Consider the following 20,752-nt stretch of genomic DNA (forward strand, 5'->3'; position numbering starts at 1 on the left):
CTTGCAGGGTGGAAGACTGGGGGGAGGGATTTGGGGAAGAGAGACTGGGGGAGAGACTTGGGGCAGACAGAGGTTGGGGGAAGAGAGACTGGAGGACTGTGGGGGGAGAGATTGGGGGAAGAGAGAGATTTGGGGAGATGGAGGAAGATGGGGAAAGACTTTAGGGGAGATTGAGACTGGGGGGGGGGGAGAGAGACTGGAGGAGAGATTGAGGGGAGAGAGATTGGAGGAGAAATGGGGGAGAGACTGAGGGAGATGGGGGAGAGGCTTTAGGGGAGAGAGAGATTGGGGGAAGGGAGAGTGGGGGCAAAGACGGAGGGGAGTGTGGCAGGGAGAGATGGGGGAGAGGGACTAGGGGAGAGAAATTGGGGGGAGAAAGATTGGGGGAGAGAGATTGTGGGGAGAGACTGAGGGGGGAGAGTGACTGCTGGGGGGAGATGGGGGGGAGCAAGAGACTGCGGGGGAGAGAGACTGGGGAGAAACTGAAGGGGGAGAGTGACTGCTGGGGGAGTGAGAGACTGTGGGGGAGAGAGACTGGGGTGAGATTGGGGAGGGTGGGAATGAGGAAGGCTGGTGAGAGAGAGAAGGAGGAGAGACTGTGGGATGGACTTGGGGAGAGAAAGATGGTGGTAGGGAGACTGAGGGGCCTGGGGAGAGAGATTGGGGGGGAGAGAGACTGGAGGGGAGGGGGATTGGGGTTAGAGTCTAAAGAGGGTTCTGGGGGAGGGGACTGGGGAGAGAAACTGGGAAAGAGATGGGAAGAGAGACTGGGGGGAATAGGTCTGGGGGTGAGAGAGACTGGGGAGAAAGAATCTGCGGAGAGACACTGGGGGGTGAGAGTGGGGGAAAGAGACACTGGGGGAGAGAGACGAGGGGAAAGACTGGGGAGAGAGACTGTGGGAAGAGAGAGAAAGAGTGATAAAGAGACAATAGGGGGAAGGGAGAAAAGAGAGAAGCCCAGTGGGGACAGAGAGAGAGAGAGAGAGAGAGAGAGAGAGAAAGAGAGAAAGAGAGAGATAACTGAGGGATAGAGTGAGTGTCTCAGTTGGTTTTCCCTGGTGTACTGGTTTAGTAAAACTGACCAGTTGGCTTCATCAAGTTTCAGTTGAACCAGTTATCGTGTCAGCTGGTTCCACTTATTTCCAACTGGCTCCAGTTGAACCAGTTAACAGATGAACATTAAAGTTGGCTGAAAGATATTGGTGCCAACTGGAGAACGAGGAATCCCAACTGATTTCTGATGCCCAGTTAGAAATACCATTTGTTTTGGTCACTTTCAGTCGATAATTTCAATTGGTTTCCATTGTCTTTTCCTATCTAATGTTGACATAGTTCCTACCTCAACCACTAACTCAAAGTGAATTGCCCAGTCTCACAGCTCGCTGTGTAAGGAAGTTTCTCCTAGCCTCTGTTCTAAATCAGGTACCCATGACCCTTCATTCTTAAGCCCTAAACTACTGGAAACGGTCTGCTTCCATCTACACCCATCCTTTCATAATTTAAGACACATCAATCAAATCTCCTTATCTTGCTTTGTTCCAATGAAAGTGACCCTACTTTTCATGCCCCTGGATTTGGATCTCTTCATCGCAGGCTGGTGGTAACAGTTCAAATTCAATCAATTACTTTTTGAAGTCCAACCACTGTTGTTAAATCAACAAAGATGGCAACCATTTTGTCCATGGCACTGAGAGGAATGAATGGTCAGTGAACCTGTATTTTGGCATGTTGGAATTGAAGCAGAAAAGTTAACCGAAGCACTGGGAGAACTCAAAACAAAAGCAGAATTACCTGGAAAAACTCAGCAGGTCTGGCAGCATCGGCGGAGAAGAAAAGAGTTGACGTTTCGAGTCCTCACGACCCTTCAGCAGAACTTGCCAGACCTGCTGAGTTTTTCCAGGTAATTCTGTTTTTGTTTTGGATTTCCAGCATCCGCAGTAGTTTTTTGTTTTTATCACTGGGAGAACTCCCTGTTCTAGTTCAAGGAGTGACGTGAGATTTTTGATGACCTTTCTGAGTCATTAGAATGGGAGCCCTTGCCCCTGTGGTCTGCTTCCTACCTCAGATTCAGGTTGGTGCTGGGTTCAAACCCCACTTTTAACTCCAAGCTGAGAATGCTGACTCTGAATTAAAGAGCAGGCTATCAGTCCACCTACCAAATACCAAATACTAGTCTTTTCATAATGACTTTCCACTCGTATTTAGTTCTCCTATATAAAAAAAAAAGTCATTGGAATTGTGCAGAAAAGTTCACTAATTACTCAATGCTTTCCTATTACTAGGTAACTTGCCAAGTTCTTTTGAGCCAGTTTATCCGGAGAGGCTCTGGATAGACAGAAAAGCTTTCTGTGATGCATTTCCTTTCCACATAGTCTTTGATGATGAGGTAAAACTTTCTTTGCTATTGCTCGAGTTATTTTATTGGCTTGAATTCAGAAAGTGAATGTTGAAATTCCCTGAGAATATTAAACTGGAAAGGGGAATACAGTGTTGAGTTGGAGGCAGAAGTCCGAGATCTGCAAAAACAGCTTGATGGAGTTTGTAAATGGATTCAGTAATGGGAGACGGAGGTCAGTACAGGCAAGTGTGACATAATGGACACACACCAACTTAAACATTCACCCTCTCAACCACCAGCACACAGCTGGCCAAGGCTCCTCCAACAGCAACTTCCAAACCACTACCACCTAGAAGGACAAAGGCAGCAGACACATGGGGCAGGATTTTATGCGTTGGCGAGTGGGGGCGGGGCCCACTCGCCGACGCATAAAATGACGAACGGCGATGTCGGGGGGAACTCCCGACGTCACCGCGCCCCATTTAAATTTCCAGGAAGGTGGGGACGCAGCGCAATCAGCTGCGCACCCGCCGACCTGCCGATGGCCAATTGAGGCCATTGACAGGGTTAATTAAGTAATTAAAGGACCTGCCTGTCCAACCTTAAGGTTGACGGGCAGGCCAGGAGCCCCAGCGGGAATTAGAAAAAGCACGAAACCTCATCCACGGGCGGGATGAGGTTTCGTGTAGCTTTTAAAAATTTTTAATAGAGTTCTTGAGAAAATTATGGACATGTCCCAACTCGTGTGACATTGTCATATGAGGGGACAAGTTGGGGGAATTTTATTTTTCTATTTTAATCTTTTTGACATTTCTAGCTGATCTACCTGAGGCTGCACTGGGGATGAGTGCGCTCTGTTGTGCGCATGCATGAAGGAGCGCACTCTCGCTTTTGGGATTCCACCCCCCCCCCCCCCCCCACCACTGCCCACACACGGAGTGCATAGCGTTTCTGTGCGGACGTCACGCTGGGCGGGCCTGAATTGGCCCGCCCACGTAAAATGGTGCCACGCCTCCAATTGGGGGCGCTGATCGGAAGCGCACCTTTGTGCGTCCGCCATTCAACTTTCCCCCCCCCCCCCCCACAACAGGGGGAAATTCAGCCCATGGGAACACCACCACCTGCAAGTTCCCCTCCAAGCCCCTCGCCACCCTGACTTGGAAATATGTCGCCGTTCCTTCACTGTCATTGGGTAAAATCCTGGGACTCCCTCCCTAACAGCACTGTGGGTGTACCTACACCACATGGACTGCAGTGATTCACAAAGAAAGCCCAGAGCTGCCACCTCAAGGGCATCAAGGAATAGGCAATAAATGCTGACATTGCCAACATTGTTCATATCCACAGCATAAATTAAAAATAACTGGAACAAAAAATGAATGTTGCAGGTGCAGAAATAACTGAACGTGAAATGAAAAAGAATTTGGGTCATTTAAATAACATCAATCACAGTGACAGGGCCTTCACTGCAAACAGAATGTTAAATTACACTGCTGGAAAAGCAGGGTATATGTTGAGAAATACCTTAATTAAAAGATACAGTCCACACTTCTCAAATACAACTTGGAATTTAGTACAGTGAAATGCCTCAAGGTGCAGGGACATTATGGCTGAAGGTCCTACCTCCGATAGTGAAGCAGGGATACTAAGAAGGCCAGGGGTGGAAAAAGTGTGAATTGGGGCAAGCCTGGAGAAGGTTGTAGTGGTAAAGTGGAGCAATATTTAGAGAAAGCGGAACATTTTGAAATCGATGTGCTGGTGTATGGTTGCTGAGAACAAGGGGTTTTAAGGTGTGCAGGATTTAAGGTGGGATGGGATTGAAGTGGTGGCTTTGGGTAGGGTGAAGCTCACTCAGGTGGTGGGTGAAGGAAGCATTGGAGAAATCGAGTCAGGAGATGAAAAGACAGAAGTAAAGTTTTCAGCAGGAGCAGAGGAGGAGGAGCTTAGGGAGAAGGAGGAGATTTTGCGGAGATGAAAGTAAGTAGCCTTCCGTGCGTTCATAACGTGGCCAAACAGGTCGATTGTCAACTTGTAAATCCTTCCAACATGCCTATGACTGCTGGTAAGAGAGGGAGAAACTCCTGGTCAGCCATGCTTCAGTTCCCAGCCCTGGACAAATGGGGAAGGTTAGCGACAGGAAGGACACTCGGCTGTAGAACCACCCACCAAATCCAAAAATGAATGGTTGATGTGAAGCAGCATTATGGCGACTCATATGTAACATGGGAAAGCTAAAGGAAGAAGGAGGAGAAGAAGGAAGTAAGTGGCTTTGCAACTTCCAAACAGGTGAAAGGTCAACGTAGGGAAGATCTTCTTCCTGCGGAGTGATCAGCACCCAGGATGCTCACTGGATGTGGAAATGAAAGAGAAAACTTTAGATTCATATTCAAGAGAAAGATGACTGGGGAAGGGAATTACAAGGCTTGGTTTTTACAATTGACAACTCCCCTTAACTTATTTTCTGACCTTTTTCAGAAGTAAAGGAATTAGCCCATGAAGAGAACATAATGGTGTTCTAATGTCCTTAAAGCTGCCCACGTTGCCTGGAGCCTATCAAATCACTAGTATGATTTTGTTGTTCTTCTGCTTACATTTCTGATTTCATCAACCAGCTAACGTTTTCGGGTTTATTGGCCGCAAAATAAGGACAAATCTCGAAATATCACCTCATTGTAAAATTTCACAATAAACCAAAATAAAGCCCAGACTAGCTGACCCACAGTGTCCCATAACAGAAATATCAGTTCGCCTAGTACATGTTCAGACTTTACTCTGTTCCGTATGAAACTCTGAATGACCAGTGAAGCACAAATCAAAGCACTCTCACTGGTGTTAAACTCGAGAGGTCTTGACCGAATGTCTGGAAATTGTATGAAATTGAAATACAAACCCCTCACATTCAATCAATTTGTACTTTCTTATTCAAAAAAGACTATTATTTTTTAATTATGTAAACCAAGAGCCAAGGTTTGGTGTGCGTTGGTCTGTTTTACACTTGACCTGGGTGTAGTTTACGTAGATAGTGTGTGAAAGATATGTTCTTTTCTATTCCTCAGTGCCAACATTTTGATGAAGATGGGACAAATCAACTAACATGTCACTTTTGAGGTCCTTATAAGATGGACTGGATTTTTGCAGAGTCAGGGCGGCTCCGTGGACCCTTTATAAGTGGCAGCCGGGAATAGACTCCAGGATTCCCGGCCCCATTCCTGGTGCCCCCAATTTTCAGCAGTGCAGGATAAGAGTGCAGGCTGGTGCAGGTCACAAGCCCACATCCCGCACTCCTGACCTGACGGACTCAGATGCAGCGTTAGGCATCTCCCAGTTCCCCGCAATTTTCGTGAAGTTGGGCCAGCTTTTCAAGGAGCCATGGCTCACAGTCCCTCAGAGAAGTCGTGAACCATAGTGTAGATGAGGTAAGTTCAAAAGATCTTTACCATGCTCTCTTGCCAATTTATGTCCCTCCACCCATCCCCATGGTCTTTCATACCCTCTATGCCAACTTATGCCCCCCCACCCACCCTCCCATGGCTCCTCATACCCTCCATGCCTTTGGCACTTCCATGCCCATTCACCCAGTAGACACTCTGTACAGAACCAATGAATCTTATAGCAACAATAGCATGTGAAAAAGCATTTAAAAACTAGTAATTCATTCACAATTTTCTATTTTCTTAAAAAGAATTACTTGTACTATAGCCCTATAAAATTGTCAATTACCCTTTAACGTTTCAATAGCAGAAACTCAAGCACTTGGCACTCTTTATCTTGTGTAAATAAACATTGTACAATTGACAGAATAGATCACAGAGAAGGAGCTGTAAATCAAGCAATGTTTTCCCTGGGGTGCAGCTGTTTTAACAGACTAATGGATGTCTGGGGTCTAAGCCAAGCCTCATTCTACATCCTTGGCCCCTCTTGCCCCTCCAGAATGAAAATCCCGTTTTTGCAGGCACTTTCTCTCAAAGTGGGTACACCAAGCCAGAACATTTCCCAACTCCTGCAACCTGCCTCTTGGATGAAAATCCAGCCCAATGTACCTGCACCTGAAAACATAAATATTGGATTGTGTCAGCTGTGCTGATTTGAAGCTACAGTCTTTTCCTGTCTTTGTCTCACTAACTTGTCCTCCCTTGCTCTTTCTCTCTTATAAAAATCAAGGCTGACACTACAGTGCCGCAGAGAGGGTGTGCCCCAATGTTGAAGGTGCTGTCTTCTGGACGAGGTGAACTTAAGACATCCCGTGGCACCACTTTGAAGAAGAGCAGGGGCATTCTCCCTGGTGTTCAGGTCAATATTTATCCCTCAGCCAACATTGCAAAATTATCACGTTTCTGTTTGTGCAAATTGGCTCTCGCATCCCTTACATTACAACTGTGATTACGCTTAAAAAGTACTTTACCGGCTGTAAAGCGTGTTGGGACATCTTGAGGTCATGAAAGTTAAGTTCACGTCTTTCTTTATTTCTTTTGAAGTCAAATATATTACCGTTGATTATGAAACGTGATTTTGATTAATGTACTCTGGGAGCATTAGTTGACTCCCTGCACAAACAAAACTTGCGCTAATGAGTCTTTCTCCCAAATGTTATCCTATGTTTTGAAAACTGTCAGATAGTTAAATGAATAACACAGCTAATACTGCAACAGAGTCAAAAAATTTAGCCTCTAAGTTCAGATAAACTAATACTAAAGTTATAAAATAAAAATAGAAAATCCTGGAAAAGCTCAGCAGGTCTGGCAACATCTGTGGAGAAAGAGAGAGACTTAATGCTTTGAGTCCAATATGACCCTTCTTCAGAGTTTTAATTTCATTTAATACCAAAGTTATACTGAATGCTTGATACTGGTGCAGCAATTTTTTATTTGCACCAGAGATGAGGGGTTATAGTGATGAAGCAAAGCAGGAGTTGCATTTATATAGCACCTTGCACAATCTTTGCATCCCAAAGCATGTCAGAGCCAATGAAATACTTTTTGAAGTGTGGCCACTGTTGTCATGAAGGGATATGACCAGACAATTTGCTCATGCCATGGCCCCACAAACCACAATCAGATAAATGACCACGTTGACTGAGGGATAAATGTCAGGCACAAAGGGACATTTTTGCTGCTCTTCTTCGAAATAGTGCCGTGGGATCCTTTACGTCCCTCTGAGAGGGCAGTCGGGATCTTGGTTCAATGCCTCATCCAAAAGACAGCATCCCTGTCAGTGCAGCACTCCCTCAGTGCTGACTGGAGTGTCAGCCTACATTATGTTTTTAAGTTTCTGGAGTGGGGCTTGAATCCATGAGCTTCTGACTATAGCAGTGAGAGTGCTGCCACTGAGATATGGCTGACAGCTAAATATCAACTTATTTAAATTGAAGTAAAAGGAAGTATTCAATGAGCAGCATGACACTAGGAAGTTCTGAGGAACAAAGGGACCTTGGTGTGTGTGTCCATAGATCTCTGAAGGCGGAGGGGCATGTTAGTGGGGTGGTGAAAAAGGCATATGGGACACTTGCCTTTATCAATCGAGGCATAGATTACAAAAGTAGGGAGGTCATGTTGGAGTTGTATAGAACCTTAGTGAGACCACAGCTGGAGTACTGTGTGCAGTTCTGGTCGCAACATTATAGGAAGGATGTGATTGCACTGGAGGGGGTGCAGAGGAGATTCACCAGGATGTTGCCTGGGATGAAACATTTAAGTTATGAAGAGAGTTGGATAGACTTGGGTTGTTTTCGTTGGAGCAGAGAAGACTGAGGGGGTGACCTGATCAAGGTGTACAAGATTATGAGGGGCATGGACAGGGTGGATAGGGAGCAGTTGAAGGATCAGTCACAAGGGGGCATAAGTTTAAGGTGAGAGGCAGGAGGTTTAGGGGGGATGTGAGGAAAAACCTTTTTACCCAGAGGGTGGTGACAGTCTGGAATGCGCTGCCTGGGAGGTTGGTGGAGGCGGGTTGTCTCACATCCTTTAAAAAGTACCTGGATGAGCACTTGGCACATCATAACATTCAAGGCTATGGGCCAAGTGCTTGTAAATGGGATTAGGTAGGTAGGTCAGGTGTTTCTCACGTGTCGGTGCAGACTCGATGGGCCGAAGGGCCTCTTCTGCACTGTGGTTCTGTGAAAGTCTGATGCCAGTAATGAGACACAATCAATATACTTGTCTATGATTTCATTGTTGCGGAGTTATCCTGGAAGCCTCCTTTGTGACAGTATTGACTAAGGGTTGTGGCGTTTTCTCCATCCCAGAAAATACTGCCTAAAGTTAATTTCTTATTGCTATAGTTAAAGGTCAAGCAGGCGGGGGTGAATATCCAGAAGCATGTGCCAGGACTACAAACAATGAACGTTCGAGTTGATGAATACTTCACAATCACCCATCCAGCAGTGCCATTTACCATTTCCAGCATTAGGAAATTTATCAACAGTCAGTTTGTACTCAAAGCACGGAGAGAAATGATGCCGGAGTCTTGGAAAACTCAACCAATGCTGCAACTCCGAGGTACATTCAGAACCGTTAGCTGAATAGCATGTGAATTTGTGTTAAACTCCTATATCATGCTTCAGCCCACCTTCACAGGGACTGCAGAAGCCTTAGCTCCCTTCCCAAATGAACCTTCTCCATTTCAGTTGGTTACAAGCCAGGGTCTCCCAGGGATCGGTGGGTTTTGGGACCCCTTCAGGGATGCTTTCAGGACATTACTACAGGGTTTCCGCTGTACTCCTGGGACTCTCCTGGTAAGACCGAGTTCCGAGTAGAGCAGTTGCTTTGAGGGTCCGTTCAGGTACCACAGGAACCTTAATACTCTGCACAGCCCTTAGCCCACCTGTACAGGTAGTGGACCTCTATATGCAGTGTACAGGCCTTATGTTTACCTGTACAGGTAATTACCTCTATATGCAGTGTACAGCCCTTATGTTTACCTGTACAGGTAATTACCTCTATATGCGGTGTACAGCCCTTATGTTTACCTGTACAGGTGATTACCTCTATATGCAGTGTACAGCCCTTATGTTTACCTGTACAGGTAATTATCTCTATATGCAGTGCACAGCCCTTATGTTTACCTGTACAGATAATGTGTTTTTATATGCAGTGCACAGCCCTTACTGTACAGGTGGTACACTGATTCTATCTCGCCTGTACAGGTACCGCCCAGTCCTTAGCTTACCTGTACAGACCCAGAGTAGATTTTAAGCTCCTATTGTGCTCATCAAATATCATTTTGCCAGCTGATCACTAAACTCTGGCAGGACGTTGCTGGAACTCCTTGGAAGATGGCAACTCAACACGGTTACACCTCCATTTCCTGCAAGGGGGGCAGAGCTCCTCCCCAACCCTTTGAAGACAAATGTTGGGAAGGGAGTGGGGCCCACGAAGGGGACTCCCTCAGCCAAGGATTCCTGCACCAGTTCCTCAGCCAGGACTTGGAATTGTCGTGGGGGCTAGAATGTTGAGTGAATAGAGGGTTAGCAGCCTTCACAAGGGCTTATAATCCTGAGGTAAAACAGAGCGTTGGAAATACTCAGCAGGTTAGGCAGCATCTGGGGAGAGAGCAACAGAGCCAGCATTTCAGGACGCTGACTTTTCATCAGTTCTGATGACCGGGCCTGACATCTGAAGTGGCCCAGCTAATAAATGGAGTTGCATCAAACCTATAACCTCAGGGTAGTTAGCGATTGGCAATAAATGTTGGCCTTGTAAGTGCTGTCGGAGAATGAATATATTAAACATTAATTAAGAATTTAAAATTCCTGGAAATAAGGGATATGGGGAGTGGGAGGGAAAATGGAGTTCAAGCCCATATAATCCACAATCGTATGGAATGGCAGAGCAGGCTCGATGGGCTGTGCGGTCTACTCCTGCTGCTATTTCTTCTGTTCTCAGAATGTAGACCAATCTGACGGGATCCAGGCCAGCGAGAACTCCCAAAGACCACCCAGAGTTTGGTCAAAGACTGCTAGGTGTGTTAGGGTGGGAGCGGAGGGTGTTTGCTGGAGATGGTAGACAAGGGCTGGAGATGTGCCCAATGTGGTATTTGTGCCAGCCTGCCCCAGGCAAATGAGATGGCCTCCCAACGACACCAGCAAGGTCAGTACCGGAGGGTGTGATACTCAACCTAACTACTGGAACCTTACCTACAGAACTATGGGGCATAGCCATCTATCGTGAGAAACGTAAGGATTACAGGTTACAGTTTACAAGAAATGTTTCATTGTTTTGCCGTTGGTAGAATTCTGATCCACGATGTATTTTTTTCTCTTTCTTTTAGGACAGATGTTGTGGATGGGAATAATCCAATGCATGATTTACCTGTGCTCGCCACAATTGCGCAGTCTCCAAGAACTGGAGGAGAGGAAGATGTACATTGCTGACATTGCCCAACATGACACGACCCGAGACCTCATCCTCCTCAACCAGCAGAGGCTGGCGGAGATCGAGCTGTCCAATCAGCTTGAACGCAAGAAGGAGGAGCTGAGGATCCTGTCCAAGAACCTGGAAGTGGAAAAGAAGAAAACCGAGTTGCTACTGTACGCCATGCTCCCTGAACACGTGGCCAATCTGCTGAAGGAAGGCAAACGGGTAGAAGCAGGTAAGGACTGTCTCATACAACTTCAACACGGCAGGTTCTGCAGGAAGACAAAACAAAATAGAGCTTGCAATTCTATAGTGTCTTTCAGGATTCAAATCACATCACAGCCAGTGAAACGCTTATTAAAGTGTTGTCACTGTGGAAATGTGGAAGAAGCTGCAGCCAATGTGCGGTCCCACAAACAGTGAGCTGGTAAGTTACTCTGTTTTAGTAACGAATATTGGCTTTGACACCAGAGAGAACTCCCCTGTTCTTCTTCAACTAATGTCATAGGGCCTATTACTTTTTTTCATATTAGTTCATGGGAGGTGGGTGTCGCTGGCTGGGCCAGCATTTATTGCCCATCCCTAATAGCCCTTGAGAAGGTGGTGGTGAGCTGCCTTCTTGAACCGCTGCAGTCCATGTGGTGTAGGTACACCCACAGTGCTGTTAGGGAGAGAGTTCCAGAACCCACTGACAGTGAAGGAACGGTGATGTATTTCCAAGTGAGTGGCTTGGAGGGGAACTTCCAGGTGGTGGTGTTCCCATCTATCTGCTGCCCTTGTCCTTCTAGATGGTAGCGGTCATGGGTTTGGAAAGTGCTGTCTAAGAAGACTTGGTGAATCCCTGCAGTGCATCTTGTAGATGGTACACACACTGCTGCTACTGTGCATCAGTGGTGGAGGGAGTGAATGTTTGTGGATGGGGTGGCAGTCAATCAGGCTGCTTTGTCCTGGATGGTGTCAAGCTTCTTGAGAATTGTTGTAGTTGCACTCATCCAGGCAAGTGGAGAGTATTCCATCACACTCCTGACTTGTGCCTTGTAGATGTTGGACAGACTTTGTTGGGGTCAGGAGATGAGTTACTCATCACATGATTCCTAACCTCTGACCTGCTCTTGTAGCCACAGTATTTATATGGCTAGTCCAGTTCAGTTTCAATAGAAAACCCCCCCACCAGGATGTTGACAGTGGGGGATTCAATGATGGTGATGCTGTTGAATATCAAGGGGAGATGGTTAGATTCTCTCTTGTTAGAGACGGTGATTGCCTGACATTTGTGTGGCATTAGTGTTACTTGCCAGTTGTCAACCTAAGTCTGGATATTGCCCAGTTCTTGCTGCATTTGGACATGGACAGCTTCAGTCACCTGACAGAGTAGACTAGGCCTTGGATTAACATATATTATAAAAAATGGCACCTCTGACAGAGCAACATTCCCTCAGACGGTTCTGGAAGTGTCAACCTGGAAATGAGCTCAACTCTCTGGAGTGGGACTTGAGTCCAGTACCTTTTGATTCAGAAGGAAGTGTGCTAGCATTGAATTATGGCTAACATCTAAATCAGGATGAAGTCACTGATAAATCAAAATCCAGTCACTGCTAATTCAGAATACAATCACTACTAAATCAGCATATAGTCACTGCTAATTCAAATAGAGTCACTGCTAATTCAGAACAGAATCACTGATAAATCAGAATATAGTCACTGAAAAATCAGAATCCAGTCACTGCTAAATCAGAATCCAGTCACTGCTAAATCAGAATCCAGTCACTGCTAAATCAGAATCCAGTCACTGCTAAATCAGAATCTAGTCACTGCTAAATCAGAATCCGTCACTGCTAAATCAGAATCCAGTCACTGCTAAATCAGAATCCAGTCACTGCTAAATCAGAATCCAGTCACTGCTAAATCAGAATCCAGTCACTGCTAAATCAGAATCCAGTCACTGCTAAATCAGAATCCAGTCACTGCTAAATCAGAATACATTCACTGCTAAATCAGAATACATTCACTGCTAAATCAGAATATAGTTACTACTGATTCAGAGTACAGTCACTGCTGATTCAAATATAGTCACTGCTGATTCAAATATAGTCACTGCTGATTCAAATATAGTCACTGATAAATCAGAATCCAGTCACTGATAAATCAGAATACAGTCACTGCTAAGTACTGCTCCTTTGAAATTGGATTGAACTCCATTTAGACACTGCGTTTAGGCTCAGGGCCAGCAATCTGCAACTTTCCTTGTCCCCATGTGCCATTTTCATTTATTGCATTGTGTCATATGGCACAATCATGGGTGGATGATTTAATCCAGAATTTATGGCAATGCAGAGTAACAGGCTAAAAGCAAAATACTGTGGATGCTGGAAATCTGAAACAAAAACAAAAATAGCTAGAAAAACTCAGCAGGTCTGACAGCATCTGTGGAGAGGAAGACAAGAGTTAACGTTTCGAGTCCATATGACTCTTCATCAGAACATCTTCATCACATTAACAGGCTATTGGATTAATCCACCTCTGACCCTCTCCCACTGCTGTCCTCACACGTGATGGAAACCTGGCTGTGATCCAGTTTTTATCCTACAGGAAATGGTGGATAGGAAGTCTGCATTTTGCCCATCTTAATGCTCATTATGAATTTTTAATATGCAGAGTAAAACTGAAGTAACAATTTTTCATGCAAAAAGAGATTATGAATTTTTATAGCTCCTTTCATGACCATAGAATATCCTAAAGCACTTTACAGCCTCTATTTCGAAGAGCATGAGGTTTCTTCTCAGTGTTCTAACCAATATTTATTCCTCAACCAACATTACTAAAACAGATTACCTGGTCATTATCTCATTGCTATTTATGGGAGTTTGCTGTGTACAAATTGGCTGCTGTGTTTCTCACATTACAAAACTGACGACCCTTCAATAGTACTTCATTGGCTGTAAAGAGCTTTGAGACAGCCTGAGGTTGTGAAAGGTGCTATATAAATGCAAGGTGTCCCTTTTCTTACCTCTATCAGGGCCATGGTTTTGCAATTTTTAATATTTTTATGCATTTGTTGGGATTTTAGTGCTGGATAATGGAATATTTTCCATTTCAGACCCCCCTCCCCCCTCACTACTGTCTCTTTTGTCCTGCAGCCTCTCTGGGTGAGGCTGCCATTCAGTATTGAATAGTGAACAGTTCTGTGCTTTAGGCTCAGGCCCAACACAAACTCAGTTCACCTTGTTCACGGCTGCCAGAGGAAATCTTCATCCCCAACGGTCTGACCTGGCCCTGAACCTCGGCCCAAGAAGTGAAAGGTCAGTTTGTATAGTTTCAATGGTCTAAATAAGAGTATGCAGCAAACTAACTGCCTCCCTCTCCATCCCCCCACATGCCGAGGCAAACTAGGGTCGCCCACTCTGGCAGGAGGTTTCGTCAACAGACCTCTGGCCTCCAGCCACCCTGTCCCCAAACCCCTACCATTGGCCAGCTGACATATCTAAACTTTCCCCCACCAATGGAAATATGACTAGATTCTTCACTATCCAATTGGGTGATTCTTGACTATCAAATAGCCTTTTTTTTGCATCTCTTACCTTTAGAACTAATAAAGAAAAGTGTTCAAAGAAAATGGAAAATAACAAATATTTTTCATGACTTTTCTGCTGGGGTTGTCTGTAGCAGTATCCATGATACCAATCCTTAATTCCTGGAGAGTCGGAGACAGTCCAGAATGACTAGACACCCTCATCCTTGTGGTTGAGAATGAATCTAACATCACCAATGCACCCTACACCAAATTCCATTGATTACATAGTATCACATTGCATTTACAGCACAGAAACTGGCCATTCAACCCAACTAGCCCATGCCAGTGCTTATAATCATGCAAGCCTCCTCTCACCCCTCTTCATCTTACCTATCAGTGTAACCTTCTCTACATTTCTCCCTTATATGCTTGCCTAGCTGACCCTTAAATGTACCTATACTGTTCAACTACACCATGTGCTAGTGATTTCCAAATTCTAACCACTTTCTGGGTAAAGATGTTTCTCCTGAAGTGATGTATTTATATTTTAAATGGAAGTTGCTCATCAGTCTCTGAGTAGGTTGGGGGGTGAATGATGTGGTGACACAGGTGGGGGGTGAATGATGTGGTGACACAGGTGGGGGGTGAATGATGTGATGACACAGGTCTGTGCTTTGCTTTAGGAGATTTTGAAGAATGCACCATCCTCTTCAGCGATGTAGTGACTTTTACCAATATCTGTGCCGCCTGTGAGCCTATTCAGATTGTCCACATGCTCAACTCCATGTACTCCCGATTTGATCGTATAACAACAGTCCATGATGTTTACAAGGTGAGTCATGCACCATTAGCACCCAACTAAAGCGAAGGCCTCAACATGGAGACCTCCAGCCCATCGCTGTAAACAATCGAGATGTTAGATTGGGCAGAAAACATAGGGCAGAATTTTTAGCTCAGCATCCGGGCACGCGCCTGACCCGCTCAAGCATAAAATAGCGCATGATGATGTTGGGCGATATTTCAGTTGGCGGGGGCACACAGAAGTCGGAATGACGCCCCCCCCCCCCCCCCCCCCCGATAATTAAGAGGACAATTAAGCCTAGTAGAGTTCTAATTGTACCCAATTTTTCGTGGTGCGTCCAATCTTATGGTTGGCAGAGGGGTGAATTTGCCAGGCGGACTTTGCATTTTTGATGAAGCTTCATCCAAGGGCAGGGTGAGGTTTCCGTTATTAAACAAAAAAAAATCTATGGACAGAGTTTTCATCATGAATATGTTCAGGTGACTGATTCTGATGTGTGGACGTTTTTTTTCCCGATTTTAAAATCTTTATTTATTGGTTTTAAATCCTTCAGCCCCCTGAGGCAGTTCTCTGCCTTCCGGGAGCTTCCTCTCGGAGCCTGCGCTTACATCAGCGCCCGCCCTCCTCCCGTCCCCATCCCGGCAGCGCTGAGACTTTCAGTGCACATTTCACGCTGGTTAGCCGTTAATTGGCAAGTCGGGGGCCGATCGTGGGGTGTGTTCCGTTCCCCGGCAGCTCCTGGGCCTGTCGATTGCACCCACGAACCAACCTAAGTGTTGGAGAACTCAGTGCATAAAAAACCTGTTCTCACCATCTCCCATCTGGTTCGTTGAAAATCAAGATCTCCAGCTAGAAGTAGAGGCCTGTTGAAACCGTAGAGAGTGCAGAAGGAGGCCATTCAGTCCATGTGCCTATACTAGCACTTTGAAAGAGCTAAGTAATTAGCCCCATTCCCCAGCTCTTTCCCCATAGTCCTGCAATTTATTACTTTTCAAACATTTATGTGATTTGAAAGCTACGATTGAATCTGCTCCCACCAGCCTTTTGGGCAGTGAATTCCAGATCACAACGACTCAGTGCATAAAAAAACTATTCTCACCATCTCCCATCTGGTTCTTTTAGGGCCTGTGCAAAAGTTTTGGCAGTTTTGGTAGTGGATCTCCCTACCCAGTTTTCCATCGCTACACTGTAGTGGGCAGTGTCGTAGAGGAAAATCCAACCCCAAAGTCACTTTCCTTTTCATCTCTGGTTAGCAGCCTTAGGGATCAATTGTCTGTTCCCTCCACCCAGGCTGACCTGGTCTGAGAGCCTTTAGTCTGCTCTTTTCAGCATTAGCAGTATATTTATTTTACTTGATGAACCGTTGACTGTCAGGGGAGTTGGGTGGTGGTGCAGGGGAGCCATCAAAACTCTGCAAGCCATGCCAGCCAGGAGCCGCCAGTGATCCTTCCCATGAAAGGACACCTATGTGTTGTTAGGAGTTAGCCCCTCAGTCCGTCAACTGGTTTTATAACATCTAACACAATCTGGCCTTTGCACGATTATGTACGTGAGGATTTGACACCAAATTAATAATACTCAAAATAAAAGTGGAAACTCTAATTACATGCGGCTTCCTTTAGGCACATGGTGCCAGTGGTCAGTAGCGTTTAGTATCACTAGGTTAGAGTTTTGTCTAGGTCTGTTTGCAGGCTCCGCACACACCCCAACCAGGAGGCCCAAGGTAGGGTTGCCAATGTATTCCTGGAGGTTTCATCACGTGACCTGCCCCCACACTCAGGCTATTCAGCCAAAATACCCATCGTCACGATCCACTCCAATTGGAAAGCAAAAAGTCTCATTCCCCAATTGGATGGTGCTTGACTGTCAGCCTTTTTTTTTTCCCATTTTCAATATTTTTATATCTGGTAAAGGGAAATGTTCAAAGAAAATGAAAAAAAAAATCCTTTTTGAATGCCCTGATGATTTTTTTCTCCAAGGTTGCACACAGCTGTGACCTGGAGATGGATCTTCAATTCCTGGGGACTCAAGACCAATCCTGGAGGGTTGGCAACCCAAGCCAAGATCAGCCTGCAGTTGGTGTTCAGGCCTCATTTCAATTATTCGGGTGACCTGCCTGGTCTGTACGGACTGGTTATTTTTGTTTGAATCATCAATGCTAAGTTTGAGAAAAGATGTTGAATGACACAGAACTTTGCGCGAGGAAAGACCCACAAAACATGGGCTGGTCCACGATTAGGCTGGGGAGGATGGTAAATTCATGTTCTTCTGTTTGTGGTCCTCCCCGTCTTGAAATGGAACCTGTTCCATAAGGACTGAGGTACAAAGCTCTCTTTCTGGTTTGATGTGTAAGCGAATGCACTTTGGGCTGTGTATAGGTTGAGACCATTGGAGATGCCTACATGGTGGTCGGAGGCGTGCCCATTCCTGTTGCAAGCCATGCGGAGAGAGTCGCCAACTTTGCCCTGGGAATGAGGGTGGCTGCAAGAAGTGTGAAGAATCCAGTTACTGGAGACCCTATTCAGGTACAACCTGTCATATAGACAGACAGCTGGTTGATGACTAGGCATGACTATCACGATGAGGTCTAGAAGGTGTGCAGTTGCTGAATAAAGAATAGTTGCCACTTCTGGTGGGCTGCGGACGGTGAGGTTGCTGTTAGACTGCAGGCATGTTTATCCAGTCAATGTGAGACGATGTCCCCATTATGTTACTCTAGCCCTCACCAAGATCCCAACATTGTTTCCTTTCTTGGAGCTCAAATTATCAAAGATATTATTACAAAATTGAAGTCAGATATTTCCAATGCAATTCAAAAATCACACATTTGGTGGCAGGATGATACAGGTGTATTTAAAGTGATTATCTCGATGCCTTGGCCAATCTCCAATCAACTTGCCCATCTCAAATGTAGGAGATGGACCTCCAAGTATAGAGGGTCATGTGGGACTATAAATCTCCTGTAGCCCTTGGGGGATTTTAACTCCCCTGGCCTGTTGGAATCAAACAGAAAGGCAGTTAAAATAAAGTGGGAGGCTTACCCGTGGCCTAAATTTCAGGCAGCAAAGACACTCACACAAAGGCAAGGAGGAGGCAGGGTGGGGGTATGGGGAGGCTCTTCATTAAATATGTAAATCAGGTCCCACTGACATCGTTGGGATTGGACAGCCATTTTAATCTGAGACAGACTAACCTTTCCCACCCAATAGGCTAAAGCTGGTGGGAGGAGGGGGACCAGGTGAAGAGAGCCCTCCAGGTGAGTTTATTTCATCCCTTCATGGGGTGGGAGGAGTAGGAATGCTCCTGTAAGTCCCACACAGGAAGGGTGGGCCTCTCCTGCCTGGAATTCCCTTCACTCCCCTTCCCAAACCATTTACTAGCCCAGAATCCCCGTCCCCGCACTTATCCCTAGTCCCTGGCTGGCAGCCTCCAATCTGCCTCATTTCAATGGTAGGGCAGCCTTTTCCCGCTGATTTCCTGGCTTTCTGGTTGGCAAGATGACCAGTCATCAAAATCGGCCGGTCTTCCCGTTGTCCTGGGCAGGCCGCATGCTCGCTGAGCTGCTTTCCGAACTGGGAATTTAAATTTCCCCCTGTGATCTCTGATGTTATCTTTAAGATGCTGCTTTCCCACTCATGTGGCACTAACACTGACTTTCAGCTGGGGGTCCCAGTTCATTATTGGTGAGGCACTGACTGCTGAAATGATTGATCTCCAAAAAACAACAACCATCTTCCTTGTCCCAGATTCCCATTGACTTCAATTTTACTGGGACTCATTGAGGATGGGGATATTTGTGGAGACGACTCCTCCTCCAGTGATTTGTTTAATTGTCCACCACCTTTCATGACTGGATGTGGCCGGACTGCAGAGCTTAGATCTGATCCGTTGATTGTGGGATCGCTTAGCTCTGTCTATTGCATGCTGCTTCTGTTGTTTGCCATACATGTAATCTGATGTTGTAGCTTCACCAGGTTGGCATCTCATTTTTAGGTATGGCTGCTTCTGCTCCTGGCATACCCTCCTGCACTTTTCATTGAAGCAGGGTTATCCCCCAGCTTGATGATAATGGTAGAGTGGGGGATATGCCAGGCCATGGGGTTACAGATTGTGGTTGTATACATTTCTGCTACTGCTGATGGCCCACAGGTCTCATGGATGTCCAGATGTGATCTGCTAGACCTTTTTGGAAGCTATGCCATTTAGCACAATGGTAGTGCCACACAACACAATGGACGGTATCTCCTGTGTGAAGTTGGGACTTTGTCTCCACAAGGACTGTGCAGTGGTCATTTCGATAAATATTGCCATGGACAGATGCATCTCCGACAGATAGATTGATGAGGGTGAAGTCAAGTAGGTTTTTCCTTCTTGTTGGTTCCTTCACCACCTGCTGAAGGCACAGTGCGGCAGAAATATTCTTCAAGACTTAACCAGCTTGGTCAATAGTGGTATTACTGGATCATTCTTGGTGATGGATATTGAAGTTCCCCACCCAGAGTGCATTCTGTACCTTTGCTACCCTCAATGTTCCTTCCAATTAATGTTCGATATGGAGGAGCACTGATTCACCAGCTGAGAGGGGATGGTAGGTGGTAATCAGCAGGAGGTTTCCTTGCCCATGTTTGACCTTTGTTTTATTCATTCAAGGGATGTGGGCTTCGCTGGTTGGGCCAGCATTTATAGCCCATCCCGAGTTGCCCTTGAGAAGGTGGTGGTGAGTTGCCTTCTTGAGCCCATGTGGTGTAGGTACACCCTCAGTGCTGTTAGGAAGGGAGTTCCAGTATTTTGACCCAGTGACAGTGAAGGAACGAAGATATATTTCCAAATCAGGATGGCAAGTGACTTGGAGGGGAACTTCCAGGTGGTGGTGTTCCCATCTATCTGCTGCCCTTGTCCTTCTAGGTGGTAGTGCTCGTGGGGGAAGGTGCTGTCTAAGGAGCCTTGGTGAATTACTGCAATGCACCTTGTAGATGGTACACACACTGCTGCTACTGTTCGTCGGTGGGATGAGGGACTGAATGTTTGTGGATGTGGTGCCAATCAAGTGGTCTGCTTTGTCCTGGACAGTGTCGAGCTTCTTCAGTGTTGTGGGAGCTGCACTCATCCAGGCAAGTGGGGAGTATTCCATTACATTCCTGACTTATGCCTTGTAGATGGTGGACAGGCTTTGGGGAGTAAGGAGGTGAGTTACTTGTCACATGATTCCTAGCCTCTGATGTGCTCTTGTAGCCACAGTATTTATATGGCTAGTCCAGTCCAGTTTAACCCCCAGGATGTTGATAGTGGGGGATTCAGTGATGGTAATGTCATTGAACATCAAGGGGAAATGGTTGGATTCTCTCTTGTTGGAGATGGCCATTGCCTGACACTCATGTGGTGCAAATGTTACTTGCCACTTGTCAGCCCAAGCCTGGATATTGTCCAGGTCTTGCTGCATTTGGACATGGACCGCTTCAGTATCTGAGGAGTTGAGAATGGTGTTGAACATTGTGCAATCATCAGTGAACATCCCCACTTCTGACCTTATGATGGAAGGAAGGTCATTGAGAAGCAGCTGAAGATGGTTGAGCTGAGGACACTACCCTGAGGAACTCCTGCAGTAATGTCCTGGAGCTGAGATGACTGACCTCCAACAACCACAACCATCTTCCTTTGTGCTAGGTATGACTCCAACCAGCAGAGAGTTTTCCCCTGATTCCCATTAACTCCAGTTTTGCTAAGGCTCCTTGATGCCAACTCAGTCAAAT

General features: G+C 46.0%; 1 protein-coding gene across 1 annotated transcript in view; it reads left to right on the forward strand.

Annotated features, from left to right (window-relative positions):
• The window catches only part of gucy1b2 (guanylate cyclase 1, soluble, beta 2), a 34,521-nt gene extending 16,976 nt beyond the window's left edge, over positions 1 to 17,545 (forward strand). Inside the window, exons 6-10 of the mRNA XM_078560599.1 lie at positions 2,283 to 2,386; positions 8,616 to 8,832; positions 10,604 to 10,924; positions 14,884 to 15,032; positions 17,381 to 17,545. Coding sequence (XP_078416725.1) covers positions 2,283 to 2,386; positions 8,616 to 8,832; positions 10,604 to 10,924; positions 14,884 to 15,032; positions 17,381 to 17,545 — 956 coding nt within the window. The remainder of the gene's footprint in view (positions 1 to 2,282; positions 2,387 to 8,615; positions 8,833 to 10,603; positions 10,925 to 14,883; positions 15,033 to 17,380) is intronic.
• The last annotated feature ends 3,207 nt before the right edge of the window (positions 17,546 to 20,752 follow it).

Source organism: Cetorhinus maximus, chromosome 16 (assembly GCF_964194155.1).
Source record: "Cetorhinus maximus chromosome 16, sCetMax3.hap1.1, whole genome shotgun sequence".
In the NCBI taxonomy this organism is placed as follows: Eukaryota; Metazoa; Chordata; class Chondrichthyes; order Lamniformes; family Cetorhinidae; genus Cetorhinus; species Cetorhinus maximus.